The sequence below is a fragment of the Carlito syrichta genome, unplaced genomic scaffold (genome assembly GCF_000164805.1).
Source record: "Carlito syrichta isolate Samal-C Ts95f unplaced genomic scaffold, Tarsius_syrichta-2.0.1 Scaffold309922, whole genome shotgun sequence".
In the NCBI taxonomy this organism is placed as follows: domain Eukaryota; kingdom Metazoa; phylum Chordata; class Mammalia; order Primates; family Tarsiidae; genus Carlito; species Carlito syrichta.
The window spans coordinates 405543-423034 of NW_007254018.1; the positions used below are offsets into that span (position 1 = coordinate 405543).

The following is a 17492-nucleotide window of genomic DNA, read 5'->3' on the forward strand; positions in this document are numbered from 1 at the left end:
TCACTAACACCTCCTTTCATTGTTATCCTTCAGAGTACTAATCAGTGTCTGAAAGGTCTTTGTTCATTTATTCGTTTGTTTACTGTCACCGCCTCCCTGGAATTTGACTTCATAAGGGGATGGCGTTGGTCGGGTGCCATGATCCCAGCCAGGGCTCAACAAATACTATACACTGCCCGCCTGCCACTGTGCCCACGGAGTAAATACGGCTACAATCAGCAATTACATTTTTTTGTTTGTTTTTCACGCGATCTAGAGCAGTCAACGAAGAGGAAGTAAAAGTAGGGGATCCAGAAAGGGCCTTTTATCCATGGAATGGCCAATGTCTGGTGTGGCCAGTCAGTAGAGATGTGTCATGACTACAGGCCCTGAGCCTTTTCTTTCTCTGAATCATCTTCTTTCCTGAAAATAGAGTTGGGTCCCGAACCTTACGTTTCACCCTGTTTATTTTATTTTATTTTTAGTAAAGTATCATCCCAGAGCTTTATCTGTAACCGCCCTTCCACCTGGAGTCTCGGGAGACGAAACTTAACGGCCGCCCCCGCCGCGCCAGGCGCGCAGGCGCGCAGCGACGGAACTCGAGGCGCCGAGTCTTTGTAGCGCGCATGCGCAGCCAGGAGCAGCGCGGCGGGAAGCGCCGCGCAGGCGCATTTGTCCCACTCGCTAGGTGGGGAGCCCTCGGAGGCGGCGGCGACCCGGGCAGCTGGGGGGGCCACAGAAGTCGTACTCCCTTCAACCGTGAGTTTCCGGCGGCTTCTGTCATGGCGCGGGAGTGTGAGGGATTAGAAACGAATTCTGGGCCGTACTTCGGTTTTGTCGCAGTGCAGCTCCGTCCCTCCCCCGGTTCGCACCCCCCCGACCTGCGGCGGGAAAGCCACGCGCCTGCGCAGTCGGCCTCCGGTTGGGTCCAGTTTGAGCGAGGAAGGTCCTTCCCAGCTGAGCTCGCGGCCCGCGCTGGCCGGAGGATGCCCATTCATTCCCCTTCGCTTCCTCCGCCCGGCTGTCAGTTCTCCTCCAACTTGCGTGGGCCCTCGGACGAGTCTCCCCACGCTCCCTCACAGTGGTCAAACGATTTCCTCATCCTTTTCCTCGGGCCAAAGCGCCCCCCTCCACCCTTCCCCACGTTCTCCAGCCGGCTGGTGCAGCCCCCCAGCCTCTTCTCACCTCCACCAGCTGCTGCTGAACCCCCCCCCCCCCCCCACACACACACACTGGGAAATTCTCCCTCCAGCCCCCCTGCCGGCATTTCTGGAAGCAAACGGAATTCCTTAGGAATGGCCTCAGTTTCCGTTATTTGGGGAGTTTGGACATGTGGTGCGTTGTAAAACGTTTGCCCCTTGGGAGGCAGGGGCGTTGTTTTAGTGCTCGGTTCAGTGAGTGATCCAAACTTGTCTTCTCCGGTGTTGTAATTTTCACAGCTGCTTTGGTCCCCCTGTGGACGTAATCTTTAGCCGGCATTTTGCATCCCAGGTGTTTGGTGATGGAGGCGTCTGTGGGGATTCAGATGGATGAACCAATGACTTTTTCTCCTCAGCCTGACCGGTTTCAGGCTGATGGCTCTTTGAAAAAAAACGAGCAGAATTTTAAACTACCAGGTATGTGTTTGATTCCCGAAACGTACAGTTTCAAAGTTTTATAGGCAGCAATTGTATGTTTTCGATTAAAAAGCAAAACAAAGCAACAAAACACCTGATTGACTCTTACAGTGAATTGTATGTTTTATAGGAACATTTTACAAAGCTTCGTAAGATCTAGATTTAGGATTGCATTGCATTTAGGAGGATTTGTCTTTTGACAGATGACGTTGCTAAGGTCTAAATATTGGTAACTGTCTAAGAACATCTAAGTTTGTCAATGCCCAAACTAAATTTCTCTTCTATACTAGTGTTATCTCTAGTCACCATATTCCAGTAAGGTTCTATTTAGAAATACACACTGGCGGGATCTTAAGAATTCAAAAGCAGAATTCACTAACAAAAACAAATTACATGTTCGTAGTAATAATAAAGCACTATATCTCGATGTACATCATGAAGTGTGGTTTGACCATAACCCAGACCTTGGGATGAGGAGGAGATGGTCAAGCAGTACCTACTCCTGTACACTAAAATGTTTACCCAGCACCGGGCCTGGAACATAGTAGACATTTATTTGATAAATAGAGGAGCTCCAGGTAATTGTACTTTTTATCCCCTAAAAGATAGCTGAATCTTCTTTTTCATCCTTGTCTTAGGTGAATTTCATGCTTGTCCAAAAGATACTAATTTCGACTTCACGTCCATGAGGTACACAATACCTTAACCCCACCCCAGAAAAATATACATGACATATTTGTCCTTTGATGAAAGCCACTATTAACCCAGTTATCTAAACTTAAAACTTGAGTGTTCTCTTCAGCTTATGCTTTTTATTTGCTCCCCATACCTTGTCACCCAACTTCATCTTTGAAATACATATGGCATTGCGTCCTCTTGCCATTCCCATTTTTGCCACATGAATTCATTTCCTTACACTTTGTTTCTGGATTACAGCATCGTTTCTTACCTAAACGGCCTGCTTTCACTTCTTTTCCATTCTCCAGTTCATCTTGTACATTGCAACTAGAATAATCTTAAAATGCCACTTTCATCCGGTTTCATGGATGCTGTTCATCTTCCCTCTTCCCTCCCATTTTTCTTATGATTAACTGTTTTTCACAGTTCAGCTTTCCTTACTAGTTATTGGACACGGAATATAATAACACAGTGTATTATTCTTCTTGTACTGTTAAACACTCTGTTTTGTTTCTTCAGTTTATGCTATAAGGTCCTTGAAGGCAGTGTTTCCTGTAATCTGACATATGTTGTGACTTAAGCAGAGTGTATGAATGGATGACTATGACTTGGTTTGAACATTTTGCTCAGGAGAATGCTACTCTTCTAGTATTTTGAAAATCTATTGGGAAATAAAGAGTAGGGTGAATTTCATTCCAAATTTCAAAAGTTTTGTAGCCTTTATATAACAGAACATTGGACAGCATTATAAATAGTGCCATGGTAATTTATAAAACATGCTGAAACTTTACTCATCTGGTTCTTTTTTAATATGACCCTTAATAACAACTGAGGTTATATTAAAAAACATGACATGACTTCAATAAGAAGTAGAGTTGATGAGGTCCAGGGACATAACTGTATCTCGATCCAATTGAGAAAGTAAATCAAATTAGGTTATGAGACAATTATGTGCCTGTACCTCATCAGCTTTACTCTTTATTGAAGTTACGTTTTTTCATTGACTGGTGGGATTCTTTTACATTTTTTTTTTTTGTTTTTATTTTTTGAGTTGGAAGCTCATTCTGTCGCCCAAGCTAGAGTGCCGTAACACCGTCACAACTTCACTGCAACCTTGATTTCCTGGGCTTAGATGATCCTTCTGCCTCAGCCTCCCTAGTAGCTGCGGCTACAGATGCACACCACCACATCTGGCTAATTTTTTTTTAATAGAGACAAGTTCTTGCTATGTTGCGTAGGCTAATCTTGAACTCCTGGGATCAAGCAGTCGTCCCCTGGGCCTTCCAAAGTGCAGGGATTACAGGCATGAACCACCATGCCCAGCTTGAATTTTTTATTATTTCTTTGAATTCCCACAACTTAACAGTGTCCAGCATGTACTAGGTGCTTGAAAAGATTTGATTGAATGATTTAACGTAAGGATATGAAGTAAAATGCATTGTGTAGCCGGGCTCAGTGGCTCAGCCTGTAATCCCGCGCCTTGGAAGGCTGAGGTGAGTGGATTACCTGAGCCCACGGGTTTGAGACCCGCCCGGGCAACTTGGCAAGACCTCATCTCTACAATAAATCAAAAGCTAGCCAGGCTTGGTAGCACGCGCCTGTAGTTCCAGCTACTTGGAAGGCCGAGGCGGAAGGATCGCTGGAGCCCAGCAGGTTGAGGCAGCAGTGGCCGGGAGCGGCCATTGCACTCCAGTCTGGGCGACAGAGTGAGACTCCAACTAAAAAAAATAAGTAAAATAAAAACTAAATTGGGATCTATTTCTAATTTCCATTTTTTGCTTATCTATATCTTTGTCTATATCTTGAACATTTTCCATGGAGTTAAATATTCTACAACATAAGTTCCATTGCATAATACGCTATAATTTAATTACCTTTTATTACTCAACCTGTAGATCGTTTTCCATTTTTTCCTATTAAGAAAAATGCTGCAGTCCACAGACTTTCTGGCATAATATTGGGCAAATGTATGTTCTTTAATTGTTTCAGCAAGTTTTTTCTTTTAAGTATCTACTGTATGTTAAGCTTAATAAGTGAAAAAGATCTGTTCAGTGAAAGAATGAAGTATAAACTATTTACATACGGAATGTCTCCTTTATACTGGTGAACTGTTCTAGAAGGCTTGCTTTCTGTGTGTTACATGGGCACCCTTAGCCCATGCTTCTAAAATGGGCTGTAGATACTATCTTGGTGTGCCTAGGACAAATCCGGTTTATGTCTGTTTTACAATGTAATTATTATTATTATTTTTGAGTTGGAGTCTCACTGTCGCCCAGACTGTAGTGCAGCGGCCGCTCCCGGCCACCGCAGCCTCGACCTGCTGGGCTCCGGCGATCCTTCCACCTCAGCCTTCCAAGTAGCTGGAACTACCGGCGCGCGCTACCACGCCCGGCTAGTGTTTTTTTGATTTATTGTAGAGATTAGGTCTCGCCTGCCCAGGCGGGTCTTGAACCCGCGGGCTCAGGCAATCCACTCACCTCAGCCTCCCAAAGGCGCGGGATGACAGGCTGAGCCACCGAGCCCAGCACAATGTAGTTATTATTAGTCTCCTTTCACCCTCAAGATTGCCCCAGTTTGGACTACATTATATTATCCCCTAGTTGTAGGAGGTATAAAGCAAGCAGTACATGAAACCCCTGGGTAAACATGACTGCATTCGTGGAGTGTCGGTTTTACTCCATAAGATAGTGAACATATTTAATTTATGTGATGAATAGTTACTATTTTTTTTAGATGTTTCATGAATACAAATTTTATCGAGCACTTACTACATGCCTTGTGTGACAGCTGGAACTAGTAGCCAGGTCTCTTGTTTTCCTCTTAGCTGAAAACAGGTCCTGTACAATAAGCTAAGGAAATAGATTTTGCTTATCAAAATACAGCCTTTAGTATTTCTGATTTTAGCAGCATTATAAACTTATTACAGCAAAATTAGAAACCCATACAAGAAAAAGAACACAAAATTTACTGCAACCCTCTCCTATCCATAGACAACATGGTGGCTTTCTTGGTCTGTATACTTCCAGGTTCTCTTCTATGCATTGTCATGAACAGAGGCAGCTAGCAAGGGGACAGTAGCACAGCTTTGGGGCCAGTCTGCCTGGATTTCAGTCCCAGCAACCAGTCACCAGCTGTGTGACTTTTGGACAAGTTTCATAATTTTATTATGTGATGAATATTTATTAGGCATCTGTTATGTGCACTTTTCTAGGTGTCCTTGATAAATCAGTGCATAAAACAGAAATCAACACCCTCAATCTATAACCTTTTATAAAAGTAAATAAAAGGAATAAATAACTATGTTCAAAAATGTTTAGTGGTATGGATAAAATGTAGAAGAGAAGGGAAGATAAGAAGTATTGAGGAAGGAGATTGTGATTTTACTAAGTATGGTTGATCAAAGAAGCCTTCAGTGAAGTAACCTAAAAACTTAAGGTGCTGAATGAGTGGACTGTGCAGCTATTTGGGGAAGAACATTCCAGGCAGAATAACTGGTAAGTGCAAAGACCCTGAGATGGGAGTGTGGTTAGCATTCAGGAATAGCAAGGAGTTCATTGTGGCTAGAATGGGAAAGGTGGAGTGAGATCATAGAGAGATGTGTGGAGGAGTGGTTCTTTGACTTTTATATGGAGTGAGATGTGAAATCATTAGGAAGTGCAAGCACAATCATGACATGGTGACATACTATTTGCTGTGTTGCAAATAGACTGTAGGCCAGCATGGATGGAAATAGAGTATGTAGTTAAGGAGGCTGTTGTTATATTAAAACCAACTTGGATATATTATCTAGCAGAGAACAGTTTACTTAAATTTTAAAAATAGAAGCCTAAACCCTCAGGTATAAAATATGGGCATTTAAATAAATTTTTAGCATGTTATGGACTTTTCAGGGTCTTCCCCAGACCTCTGTCTATATTCATTTGTCTCTGTCTTGAGCACTGTTTTCCAGCTGTTAACATGAATGCTCTTTTCTGCTTTCTGCTCTCATTTCCCACTTAGGATTGGAGGATATTGCATTCACTTGGGTCACCAGGAAGTTTTACTGTTGTTTAAAAATGTCATTGCGTTCTGTAATGACAGGAAACCTTAATATATTTTGAGTTTTGTAAAGAGGGGTAAATACATAATAAGTGAGTAGTGGGGTGGAAGCACATTAAACTTACACAGTCATTTATATGACTTGTGCATTGTAGCGTTTTCTTATTACATATACAGGTATTTTCTTTCTGGCAGTTTCTTCATTTTTTTTTTTTTTTTTTTTTTTTTTTAGTTGGAGTCTCACTCTTGTCGCCCAGGCTGGAGTGCAGTAGCATGCTCATGGCCACTGCAGCCTCGACTTGCTGGGCTCAGGTGATACTTCCGCCTCAACCTTCCAAGTAGCTGGAACTATAGATGCATGCCCACACGTCTGGCTAGTTTTTGTGATTTATTGTAGAGACAAGGTCTCACCAAGTTGCCCAGGCTGGTCTCAAACCTCCAGGCTCAGGCAGTCCTCTCATGTAGGCCTCCCAAAGTGCCCAGCCCTCTGGCAATTTCTAATAGTTAACCAGTATCTCTGCTACTAACTGCTGGCTCATGCTTATGCAAGAGAAGTTCCAAACTGTGGAACTCTTAAGAAAACCATAAACCGTTATAATTGGAAGATGAAGTTCACCTGATGCAGCCTCTTTGTTTTACAGGTTAAGAAACTGAGGACTAGTGTGGTTTATGACAGGAGTTGAATTCAGATCTTAAGTTCCAGGATTTCTCTATATCAGCTCTGTCCAATAAACCTTTCTGTGATAATGGGAATGTTTCTGTACTGTCACATGTGGCTAGTGTAACTGAGGAAAATGATTTTCAGTTGTAATTAATTTGGATTTAAATAGCCATATGAAACATGGACAGCACGACTATATAATCCTATACAAAGCTTTCAGTGTTACTAATCACATGCACAGAATGAAATATGCACACAGATACTGGAATGCAATTAGTAATAAAACAACTACAAATAGCGTTCTTAAAATATACTGATTGTAAGATGCACCATTATTGTATGTACTCTTCAGAAATGCTGCCAGTTGTACTATGACACAATGCTTTCTTATTACCTAGACTTGGTTTTATTTTATATTTACTGCAAGTTATTTTAGATCTAATTAGACAAATAATTGTATATCTCTGGTTTATACATAAAAAGAGAAATAAACATTTCAGGTGTATCTCTTCAGAATCACTTTTTGTACTTAGACTCATTAATATTCTGTTTTCCCTCACAGTATTGTCTTGTGACAATATTGTTTATTAATGATAGAGTTTCATGAAGAATTCAATTAAAAATAAAAAACCATTGTTAATGGACTTAGCAGAAGAGCCCAGTTATGTGGAGCTAGCCTACATTTTATTGCTTCATCTCCTCCCCTTCTCCCTGTAGCCATTGGGCGCTTAAGGGTTAAAGGAATGCTTCTCTGATTTTCTTTAAGTCACTGACACCTATTTTGTAAGTTCTGATGCTGACATTTGTAAGATGCATCCCAGTACCAGAGTTGTTACAATTGTGTCTTAGAGTCAAAGAAATATATTATCAAATTTAACACACCATTTTGGTACCCATTCAGGGTGCCTTTCCTGGTTGACACTGGAATTTGAAGCTGGCTGGAATTGACACTCATTAGGGAAGATTGTAATTGACTGTGGCAATAGTCCAGAGCCACTGCTAGAAAGCCAGCTTTTCCCTCAGACCTGGGTTTTGGCTTCCAGAGTGAAGTGTCATAGCTGATAGTGAGATGGCTGATACTGTTCTTGTCTTCATTCTGTTGTGACTTCTAAACTTGTGCTTTATTTTTCCCTCCAGCTATCTCTGGATGCCATACTGATAGTAATAATTCATGTATTCAGCATATGTGCCAGGCACTGTTCTAACTCGGAGCCAAGTATATTGTAGTGAATTATATAATCAGGAAACCTGTAGGGATAAAGCTTATATGCTAGTGGGAAGAGGCAGACCCCAAATGAATAAACAGGATAATTTTATAGTGGATGAGTACTTCAGAGATAATAAACAGGGTAATGGGAAGAATACTAATTTAAGTAGGGTGTCAGAGGAGGCTGTGACAATTGAACTAGCCTGTAAAACTTTCCGGGAAGAACATTTCAAGCAAAAAGACTAATAACATGAATATTTATTAAGCATCTGTTATGTGCACTTTTCTAGGTGCCCTTGATAAATCAGTGCATAAAACAGAAATCAACACCCTCAATCTAGTGGAAAGAGATAGTAAATAAAAGGAATAGGGAAATAATGTTAATAACAGGAATAGAGAAATAATGTTAATAACAGTAACTACAACAAGAGTTACCACTGTCGCCAAGCATTGTGTTAAAAGCTTTATTTATATTTCATTGAATCCTCACAGTATCACAGTGGCATAGATACTGTCATTACTTACCCCTTTTCTTTGTTTTTATAGGAGAAAAAGCATATAATTTATTAGCATGTGAGGTTGGGGAAAATCACAGAGTGATGACTCCGACCTTCCAATGGGATACCAGATTTTATATACCCTTTTTCCACAGGGGAGGGAGGAGACAGGGTATGTAGACAATTCTTTTGAAGGGCAGTAAATGTTTATTAGGGGGAATGACTAGTCCAGGGAGACAAAAATTAACTTGTAAATGATTTTTGAGGCAGAGAGTCAGGCATTTTCTTGTGGAAAAGCCCATCTAGGTTTGGTTACATTCTTCAGACTTCTTTTTTCTACTTACCCCTTTTCTATAGATGGGGAAACTAAGACACACAGAGATGAGCTGTGTGCTCAAGGAAGGTGTTCATACTGACTGGTGAATAATGGAGCCAGGTTTCTAACTTAGGCCCCCATCTCCAAACTATTATACATAATTACTCTGTTACGTTGTTGCCTCTTGAGTTGAAATCCATGAAGGTTCTCCAGTCCACCTATGAAATACAAGGGGGGGCCCTCCCTCCGAAAAACAGAATTTGTTTGTTTAAAAAAATGTGTATTTTTACATGTTTAAACTTCAGTCACCTTCATAGTACTCTCGGTTTGTTGTAATACGCATATCAAGATTTTTTTTCACTGCTAGAAACAGTTTTTAAGCTCGCCAGTTTTGATGCCTTTTAGTGCTTTTGCCACTTTTTGTCCCACCTCTTCCACATCAGCAAAACATTTCCCTATGAGGACCTTTTTCATCTGAGGAAACAAAAAAAAAAGCCGCTGCCTCAAGATAGGGTGAATAGGGAGGGTGGGGCACTGGGGTCATGATGGTTTGGGGCCAAAACTCCTGAATATGCAATGTGGTTTGGGCAGGTAGGCTCGTAAATCACCCGTCATGAAGTGTGCAAACCAAATGCATTGAAAGAATCTCCAAAAACAGAAATTCACTGAAACCAGAGGGTAGCCTCTCACAACAATGCTACGTGGCACACTGATGCCAATAGGAGAAGCTACCTGGTACACTTACCTAGTGAGAAGTCTGTACTACAAGGAGCCCGCCCTCCAAAATGTAATTCTGCTTTGTTTTATTTGGTTTTTTTTTCGTTCTCCCTCATAGATAGGAACGTGGGGACAATTTACATCAAGTTCTTCCCATTTCCTTAGATGGGTTGATGTTGTGGGAAGAATACAGGGATAGATCTTCCTGGCGTCTTATTTGATGTCTAGTTCTTAATGTTTATCCTCCCCTTCAGATCCATTCTCCACTTGTTTTTCTGCTTAAAAACTTTCCATGGCTTTTATTTGCATTCTCTGCTGCTTTCCTTTTCCCCAGCCACATTGTGGCTCCTTTTCTCTCTTTTTTGTCTTTTTTTTTGAGACAGAGTGTTGCTCTGTTGCCCAGGCTAGAATGCAGTGGCACTATCATAGTTCACTGTAACCTCAAAGCCCTGGGCTCAAGTGATTCTTCCACCTCAGCCTCCTAAGTAGTTAGGACTACAGCCTCATGCCACCACGGCCAGTTATTTTTATTTTTTTGATAGAGACAAGGTCTCTCTATGTTGCCCAGGCTGGTCTTAACTCTTGGCTTCAAGCGATCCTCTCCCCTTGGCTTGTCAAAGTGCTGGCTTTACAGGTGTGAGCCACCATGCCCAGCAGCATTGTATTTTATTCTCTTTCCACTCTGCTGTACCCTAATTATCCATTCCTTTTTCCTTTTCCGTATCTTTACATACATGACTCCTTCTTCCTAAATGTCTTCTTACCCTTTTGCTACCTGGTAAATGCTTCAGAACACAGCTTAGCTGTCACCTGAAGGTTTCCTGACACTCTCATAAATGTTCATTCCCATGCTCCACCAACCTAGTAGTATATGCGTTCTTTAAATTACAGTTATCACCTTGTATTAAGAGTGGTAATATGTCTCCTTTACTCGAGTAGTCTCCTAATGGCTGCACCAAATTTATTCATCTTTTTATATGCCTATTGCTCTGAGCATTTTTAAAAAGGCATTTGTTAAATTAATGAGTTCTATAGACATCAGTGGTACCTCAAATTGGGCAAATTATTTAACTTCCCTGAAATAGGGTTTCCATATCTGAAAAATCAGGGTAATAATTCTCCTTCTGCCAGTAACTCAGTGCTGTTGTGAAGACCTGAAAAGATAATACATATAAAAGTGCTTTGAAAATGTCTAAACTGTTAAACAATGCAGAGTATTATTACAGTAACTTAAAGTAGCTGATGCTTAGTCTAGATATTGTAATGGAATCTGAAGACTCTTAGGTGGTTCTGTTTTGTATCCAGTAGTTTATTGGATTTTGTATTATTGCTTCCTCTTATTTTAATCACATGCATTTTCACAAAGAATATATATTTACTTAAAAATAGCAACTTATCTGCTGTCAAGGATAGAGGATACTATTGGGACTAATTTTTAAAGTATTCCTTAACATGCCCGAGAGCTTTAGTAGGCCTTCTCTCTGAGAGTATACCGTGAATATTCAATACATAAAGCTTTTCCAGTTTGTAAGATTTTGTATTGGCCAGGCTTGGTGACTCAGCCTGTAATCCTAGCACTTTGGGAGGTTGAGGTAGGTGGATTGCCTGAGCCCTCAGGTTCGAGAACAGCCCGTACAACTCGTCTCTACAATAAAAAATAAATAAATAAATTAGCTGGGCATGTTAGCGTGCACCTGCAGTTCCAGCTACTTGGAAGGCTGAGGTGGAAGGATCGCAGGAGCCCAGGAGGTCGATGCTGGAGTGGCCACGAGTGTGCTACACTTGAGCCTGGGCGATGGAGTAAGACTCCAACTCAAAAAAAAAAAAAAATTTTTTTTTATATCTTTGTGGGAAGGAAATAGTTTTCAAGAACTTTGCATTTTGTCCTTGTCAAGCCTACTAGTGATGACAACACAAATTTTGAGTTATTTTTAAAACGTCATTGTGCTATAGTTTACACAGTAGTGATATATCTATTAGTATGCAGTTTCAGTGTAGTAGAAATTTGGTGTGTGTAATTCTGGGACTTTCATTTTTGTCTGTTCAAGAGATAGGTGTGAGTTATAGCAACTTGATGGGGCTCTGATTATTCTTTTTTTTTTTTTGAGTTGGAGTCTCACTCTGTCGCCCAGACTGGAGTGCAATGGCCGCTCCCGGCCACTGCTGCCTCAACCTGCTGGGCTCCAGCGATCCTTCCGCCTCGGCCTTCCAAGTAGCTGGAACTACAGGTGCGCGCTACCACGCCCGGCTGATTTTTTGATTTATTGTAGAGATGAGGTCTCGCTGCCCAGGCAGGTCTCGAACCCGTGGGCTCAGGCAATCCACTCACCTCAGCCTCCCAAAGGCGCGGGATTACAGGCTGAGCCACCGAGCCCAGCTTGATTATTCTTAACATTTTTTTGTTTGTTTGTTTGTTTTGAGTCAGAGTCTCACTCTGTTGCCCAGGCTGGAGTGCAGTAACATGCTCACTGCCACTCCAGCATCGACGTGCTGGGCTCAGGTGATCCTTCCACCTCAGCCTTTCAAGTAGCTGGAATTACAGGCATGCACTACCATGCCCAGCTAATTTTTTGATATATTGTAGAGACGCGGTCTCACCAAGTTGCCCAGGCTGTTCTCAAACCTGTGGGCTCAGGCAGTCCTCTCCTCGACCTCCCAAAGTGCTGGAATTACAGGCTTGAGCCACTGTGCCCGGCCTCTTACCATAATTTTAAGGTTTATTAAAACTTTTATTTTAATTAATTACTCATGTTTTAGAATTTATTTACTTGAGTTTTTTAATTTAAGAAACTGCTGTATACCATTAAGAATAACTCAAAAAAAAGAAATGATAAAATATACTCTCTTGATTGTAACTATAAATTTTTATTTCCTTGATAGGTGTTAAAAAAGACATTGAGAAGCTTTATGAAGCTGTACCACAGCTTAGTAATGTGTTTAAGATTAAGGACAAAATTGGAGAAGGTAATTTGGGGATATGCTTTATTATTCTTACACTTTTTTTTTTTATTTTCCTTGGTTTTCATTACCATTCCTTATTGAAAAATATATCACTTATAAAAATATTAAGACCGTGGTTATATTACTAATTATGGTAACAGCTTTTCTTTTTTCCCCTGGAAAGAAAGAATAAACATTACAGTAAAATAAAATCTTGTTTTAATCTGTTACGCCATTAACATTGTTTTTGTAGTCTCTTTTGGTATTGTTTCACGTTTTTAAAACCCAAATACTGAAAAATCTATTAAATCGTTTTACAGGCACTTTCAGCTCTGTTTATTTGGCCACAGCACAGTTACAAGTAGGACCTGAAGAGAAAATTGCTCTAAAACACTTAATTCCAACCAGTCATCCTATAAGAATTGCAGCTGAACTTCAGTGCCTAACAGTGGCTGGGTAGGCAATTTAAAGATATTTTAATTGAACTGGTTATATAAAATTTATAAGATTTTAAAGTAGATGCTTAACAGAGACGAGGAGATTGTACATTTTTCAGTCAAGTGTTTGCAATTTGCTAACGCTTTTCTTACCTTGCAATAGTTAGTTAAATTTATAGTAATTCTTTTAGAGTAGATTTCCCTTGAGACTCAGCTTGATTTCCTGTTCTTTTACCACTTCTTTTTGTAACCTTTCTGCTAAATCATAAACCTTGGCTTTCATGGTTTAGATTTTTTTTTTTTTTTGAGTTGGAGTTTCACTCTGTCGCCCAGACTGGAGTGCAGTGGCCGCTCCCAGCCACCGCAGCCTCGACCTGCTGGGCTCCGGCGATCCTTCTGCCTCAGCCTTCCAAGTAGCTGGAATTACAGGCGCGCGCTACCACACTCGGCTAATTTTTTTGATTTATTATAGAGATGAGGTCTTGCCAATTTGCCCAGGCGGGTCTTGAACCCTAGATCTTTTTTAATGTGGGGAACTCACATTTCATGCCTCCCCACCTATTGACAACTTCATCTCATGTTTGATTTAGAACAACAGAATCATATAATGTGTCTTTCTCCTTGGTTCCTCTCTGCTAGGTCTTTGCTGTCAACATACCCACGTGATATACTATCCCTCCTGAACTGCCCCCCTCTTCCAGCTGCTCTATCACTTCTTTGCTCCCCTTCACTACCAGACTTCTCAAAAATTACCTGCACACTCTGTTTATTGTCTGCATACTTCTGCACATCCCTTTCGCTACATAGTCATTGTGACTGCTCTCCTCTATGCTAAATTGAAACTACTTGAGTTAGAGTGAGGCATGACTGTGGATTTCAGTTAACATTACTGATTTGAACGATTGTCTTTTGATTTCTATATTGCCACACCCTTCTTGTTTTCTTCCTGCTTCATTTGGCCTTTATTTTTAGTTTCTTTGGCAGCTCACTGTCTCCTTCCTGACTCCTAAATGTTGGAGTTCCTCAGTGCTGATTCTTTTTTTTTTTTTTGAGTTGGAGTCTCACTCTGTCACCCAGACTGGAGTTAAGTGGCCGCTCCTGGCCACTGCAGCCTCGACCTGCTGGGCTCCGGCGATCCTTCCGCCTCAGCCTTCCAAGCTGAAACTACAGGCGCACACTACCATGCCTGGCTCATTTTGATTTATTGTAGAGATGAGGTCCCGCCAGGTAGCCCAGGCGGGTCTTGGTCTTGAGCTCTCTTTCTCTGTATTCTTTCTTAGTGTACTGCATTTTCACATGGCTTATAGTAATGATTCTCAACAGTATGTATCTCACCTCAAACCTTTTATCTTACCTGCAGGCTTGTGTATATTCACCTGCTTATTTGACATCCCACTTGAGTGCCTGATTAATATCTGCAACCTAAATTTGTCAAAAACTAAATGTTTTTATTTTGTTTATTTATTTTTTTGAGTCGGAGTTTTACTCTGTCACTCAGGCTGGAGGGCAGTGGCATACTCACGGCCACTGCAACCTTGACCTGCTGGGCCAAGGCTTGCTAACACGTGCCTGTAGTTCCAGTTCCCTGGAAGACTGAGGCCAAAGGATCGCCTGAGCCCAGCAGGCTATTGTAGTATAGCAAAATGTTGGTGTGGCTATGAGTGTGCCACAGCGCTCCAGCCTGGGCGACGGAGTGAGACTCCCACTCAAAAACAAATAAACTCATCCTTGTCTTTCCTGCCACTACCTCAGTCCTAGCCTAGACTACGATTATAGCCTGCTGATTCTCTTCCCTGCTTAATTCTATCTTCACATAGTAACCAGAGTAATTTTTAAAATATATTTGTACGTAACATAAATTGACTAACATTCCGCCACTTAAAATCTTTCGATAATTTTTCTGCGTCCTTTGAAAAAAAAATCAACCTTATCTCATGCCCGTCTTCCTACCTCCCTTACTGGGCTCCAGTTCCTCAAATACGTCTGGAGAGCCTTTTTCACTCCCAGTCACTGCCCCAATTGTTTCAGCATTCAGAAAGACCTCTCCCAGTCTTTGTGTGCTGACTCGTCGTCTTTCTGATCTGAGCAAGAGTGGCACCAATTAAAAGAGGTCTTCTCTGAATTAAATTCTAGATTCTCCCACTTCTTCATTGTCATAGCACCTTTTGATTTCTTTCAAAACCCTTATCATAATTTGTGATTATTTTTTGCCTTGTCATCTATATTGTCCACTAGATGGTAAATTCCATGAGGATCGAACCTGTATTCATTTTAGTCACTGTTGTATCCCTAATGTCTATAATCCCTAAGGCAAATAACAGTGCTCTCTAAATATTTACTGAATGAACAAATGATCCTATTTCTTTGTTTTACTCTTTTTTGTGTATTATAGAAGACAAGAAAATAAGATGGCCTCTCTAAGGAATGATTGCATGCATTCTGGTCTCCTCAATGTGATCATTTCTTTTTCTGTTCTTTAAATATCTCCCTCTACCATGTTTTCTTTCTCTGTGCTTCAAAAAAGTGCGATCTGGCCAGACCCAGTGGCTCATGCCTGTAATCCCAGCACTTTGGGAGACTGAGGTGGGAGGATTTCTTAGGCCCAGGACTTCAAGAACAGCCTGGGCAACATAGTGAGACACCACTTGTAAAAAATAAAAAATAAAGTGTAGGCCCGGCACAGTGGCTCAAGCCTGTATTCCCAGCACTTTGGTAAGTTGAGCTGAGAGGATTACCTGAGCCCACAGGTTCAAGACCAGCCTGGGCAATGGCAGGATTGCATCTCTACAATAAAATTTAAAAATTAGCCAGGTGTGGTAGCATGCGCCTGTAGTTCCAGCTATTTGGAAGACTGAGGCAGAAGGATTGTCTGAGCCCAGCAGGTCGACATTGGGGTGGCCATGTGCGTGCCACTCTCTCCAGCCTCAGCAAAGGAGTGAGACTCCAACTCAAAAAAAAAAAAAAAAAGTACAGTCTAAAAATGTTTCCATCAGATTTTGTGATGCAGTCAGGCAAACTTTCTTTATGCTTTGCTTCCATTGTATCATATTTTCCTTCCTGCTGTTTGTCTCTTCTTTTTCATTTAAATTGCTCTCTGAAAAATTACCAGTTAATTCCTTCTTGTCAAACTAAAAGCCTTCCCTCAGTCCTTATTCTCTTTGAATTCCATGCTACCCCTTCCTTCAAAACTCCTCACTTTGGTGCCCCTTCTCTTGTTCTTCTTTTCTTTTCTTTTTTTTTTTGAGTAGGAGTCTCACTCTTGTCCAGGCTGGAGTGCAGTAGCACACTCATGGACCCCGCAGCCTCGACCTGCTGGGCTCAGGCAATCCTTCCACCTCAGACTTCCAAGTAGCTGGGACTACAGGTGTGTGCCAACACACCTGACTAATTTTTTGGTTTATTGTAGAGATCAGATCTCACCAAGTTGCCCAGGCTGGTCTTGAACTCAGGCAGTCCTCTCACTTCGGCCTCCCAAAGTGCTGGGATTATAGGCTTGAGCCACCGCGCCCAGCCCCTTTCTTGCTTTTCTCTCCAACTTGAGACTTTTTCCAAGGCTCAGCTTTCTCTTCTTGCTATTAATTTTCATAATTTTAGGTATCACTTCCCTGAAAGTACTGCCACTGACCTTCCACTTAAGGTTTAGTCCCTTATCCTAGTTATCTATATCAAGTTGAAGAGGTCTAGTTTTAGATCCTTCTCTTTTCCTGATTTCTCTATTATTTTGTTGGTATCTCCATTGTTTTACCTACTCAGGTTCAAAGCCATGGAAATCACCTTGCTCTGTTTTCCTCATCTTTTACAAAGCAGTGTAACATGGTAATTGAGCTGGAACACATGGCCTACTAGTTGAATAGCCTTGGGGAAGTTCTTCAAATTTCCTAATGCCTTACTTTTTTTCATCTATTAAAAGAGGGAAAGAAATAATAGCTTTTTAAAGAGTTTTGTGAAGATTAAGTGAATTTGTTAATTAATAGGTGTGAAGTGCTTGGATCAGAGCTTAGCATATAGGAAATGTTCAGGAAATGTTAACTATCATTTTATTTTTGTTACCATCTTTTCTGCTACTGAGTCTTGTTAATTAATTCTTGTTCATTTCTCATTCTGCTACTTCCCCAGTTAACACTATAATTATCTCATGTTTGAATTATAGTAACCTTATAACTGGTGCTATTTTTGCTTTAAAAGAAAACTTAATCTTTAGTGAAAGTCACTTAAATGTCTGTACTATTTTTTTGTGTGTGGGTGTGTGTCCGGAGTCTTACTCTGTCACCCAGGCTGACAGTGCGGTGGAGTGCAGTGGCATGCTCACAGCCATCCTAGCGTCAACACGCTGGGCTCAGGCGATCCTTCTGCCTCAGCCTTCCAAGTAGCTGAAACTATAGGCGCGTACTACCACGCCCAGCTAA

General features: G+C 41.3%; 1 protein-coding gene across 3 annotated transcripts in view; it reads left to right on the plus strand.

The window, feature by feature from the left end:
• Positions 1–632: 632 nt before the first annotated feature.
• Positions 633–17492, plus strand: part of CDC7 (cell division cycle 7) — a 31038-nt gene continuing 14178 nt past the window's right edge. Inside the window, exons 1-4 of one of the 3 annotated variants that reach the window (XM_008068271.1) lie at positions 633–738; positions 1419–1595; positions 12590–12673; positions 12970–13105. In XM_008068271.1, the coding sequence (XP_008066462.1) occupies positions 1481–1595; positions 12590–12673; positions 12970–13105 (335 nt within the window). In that variant the 5' untranslated portion in view covers positions 633–738; positions 1419–1480. The remainder of the gene's footprint in view (positions 739–1418; positions 1596–12589; positions 12674–12969; positions 13106–17492) is intronic. The other 2 variants (XM_021717688.1, XM_021717689.1) reach the window with 2 other exon arrangements.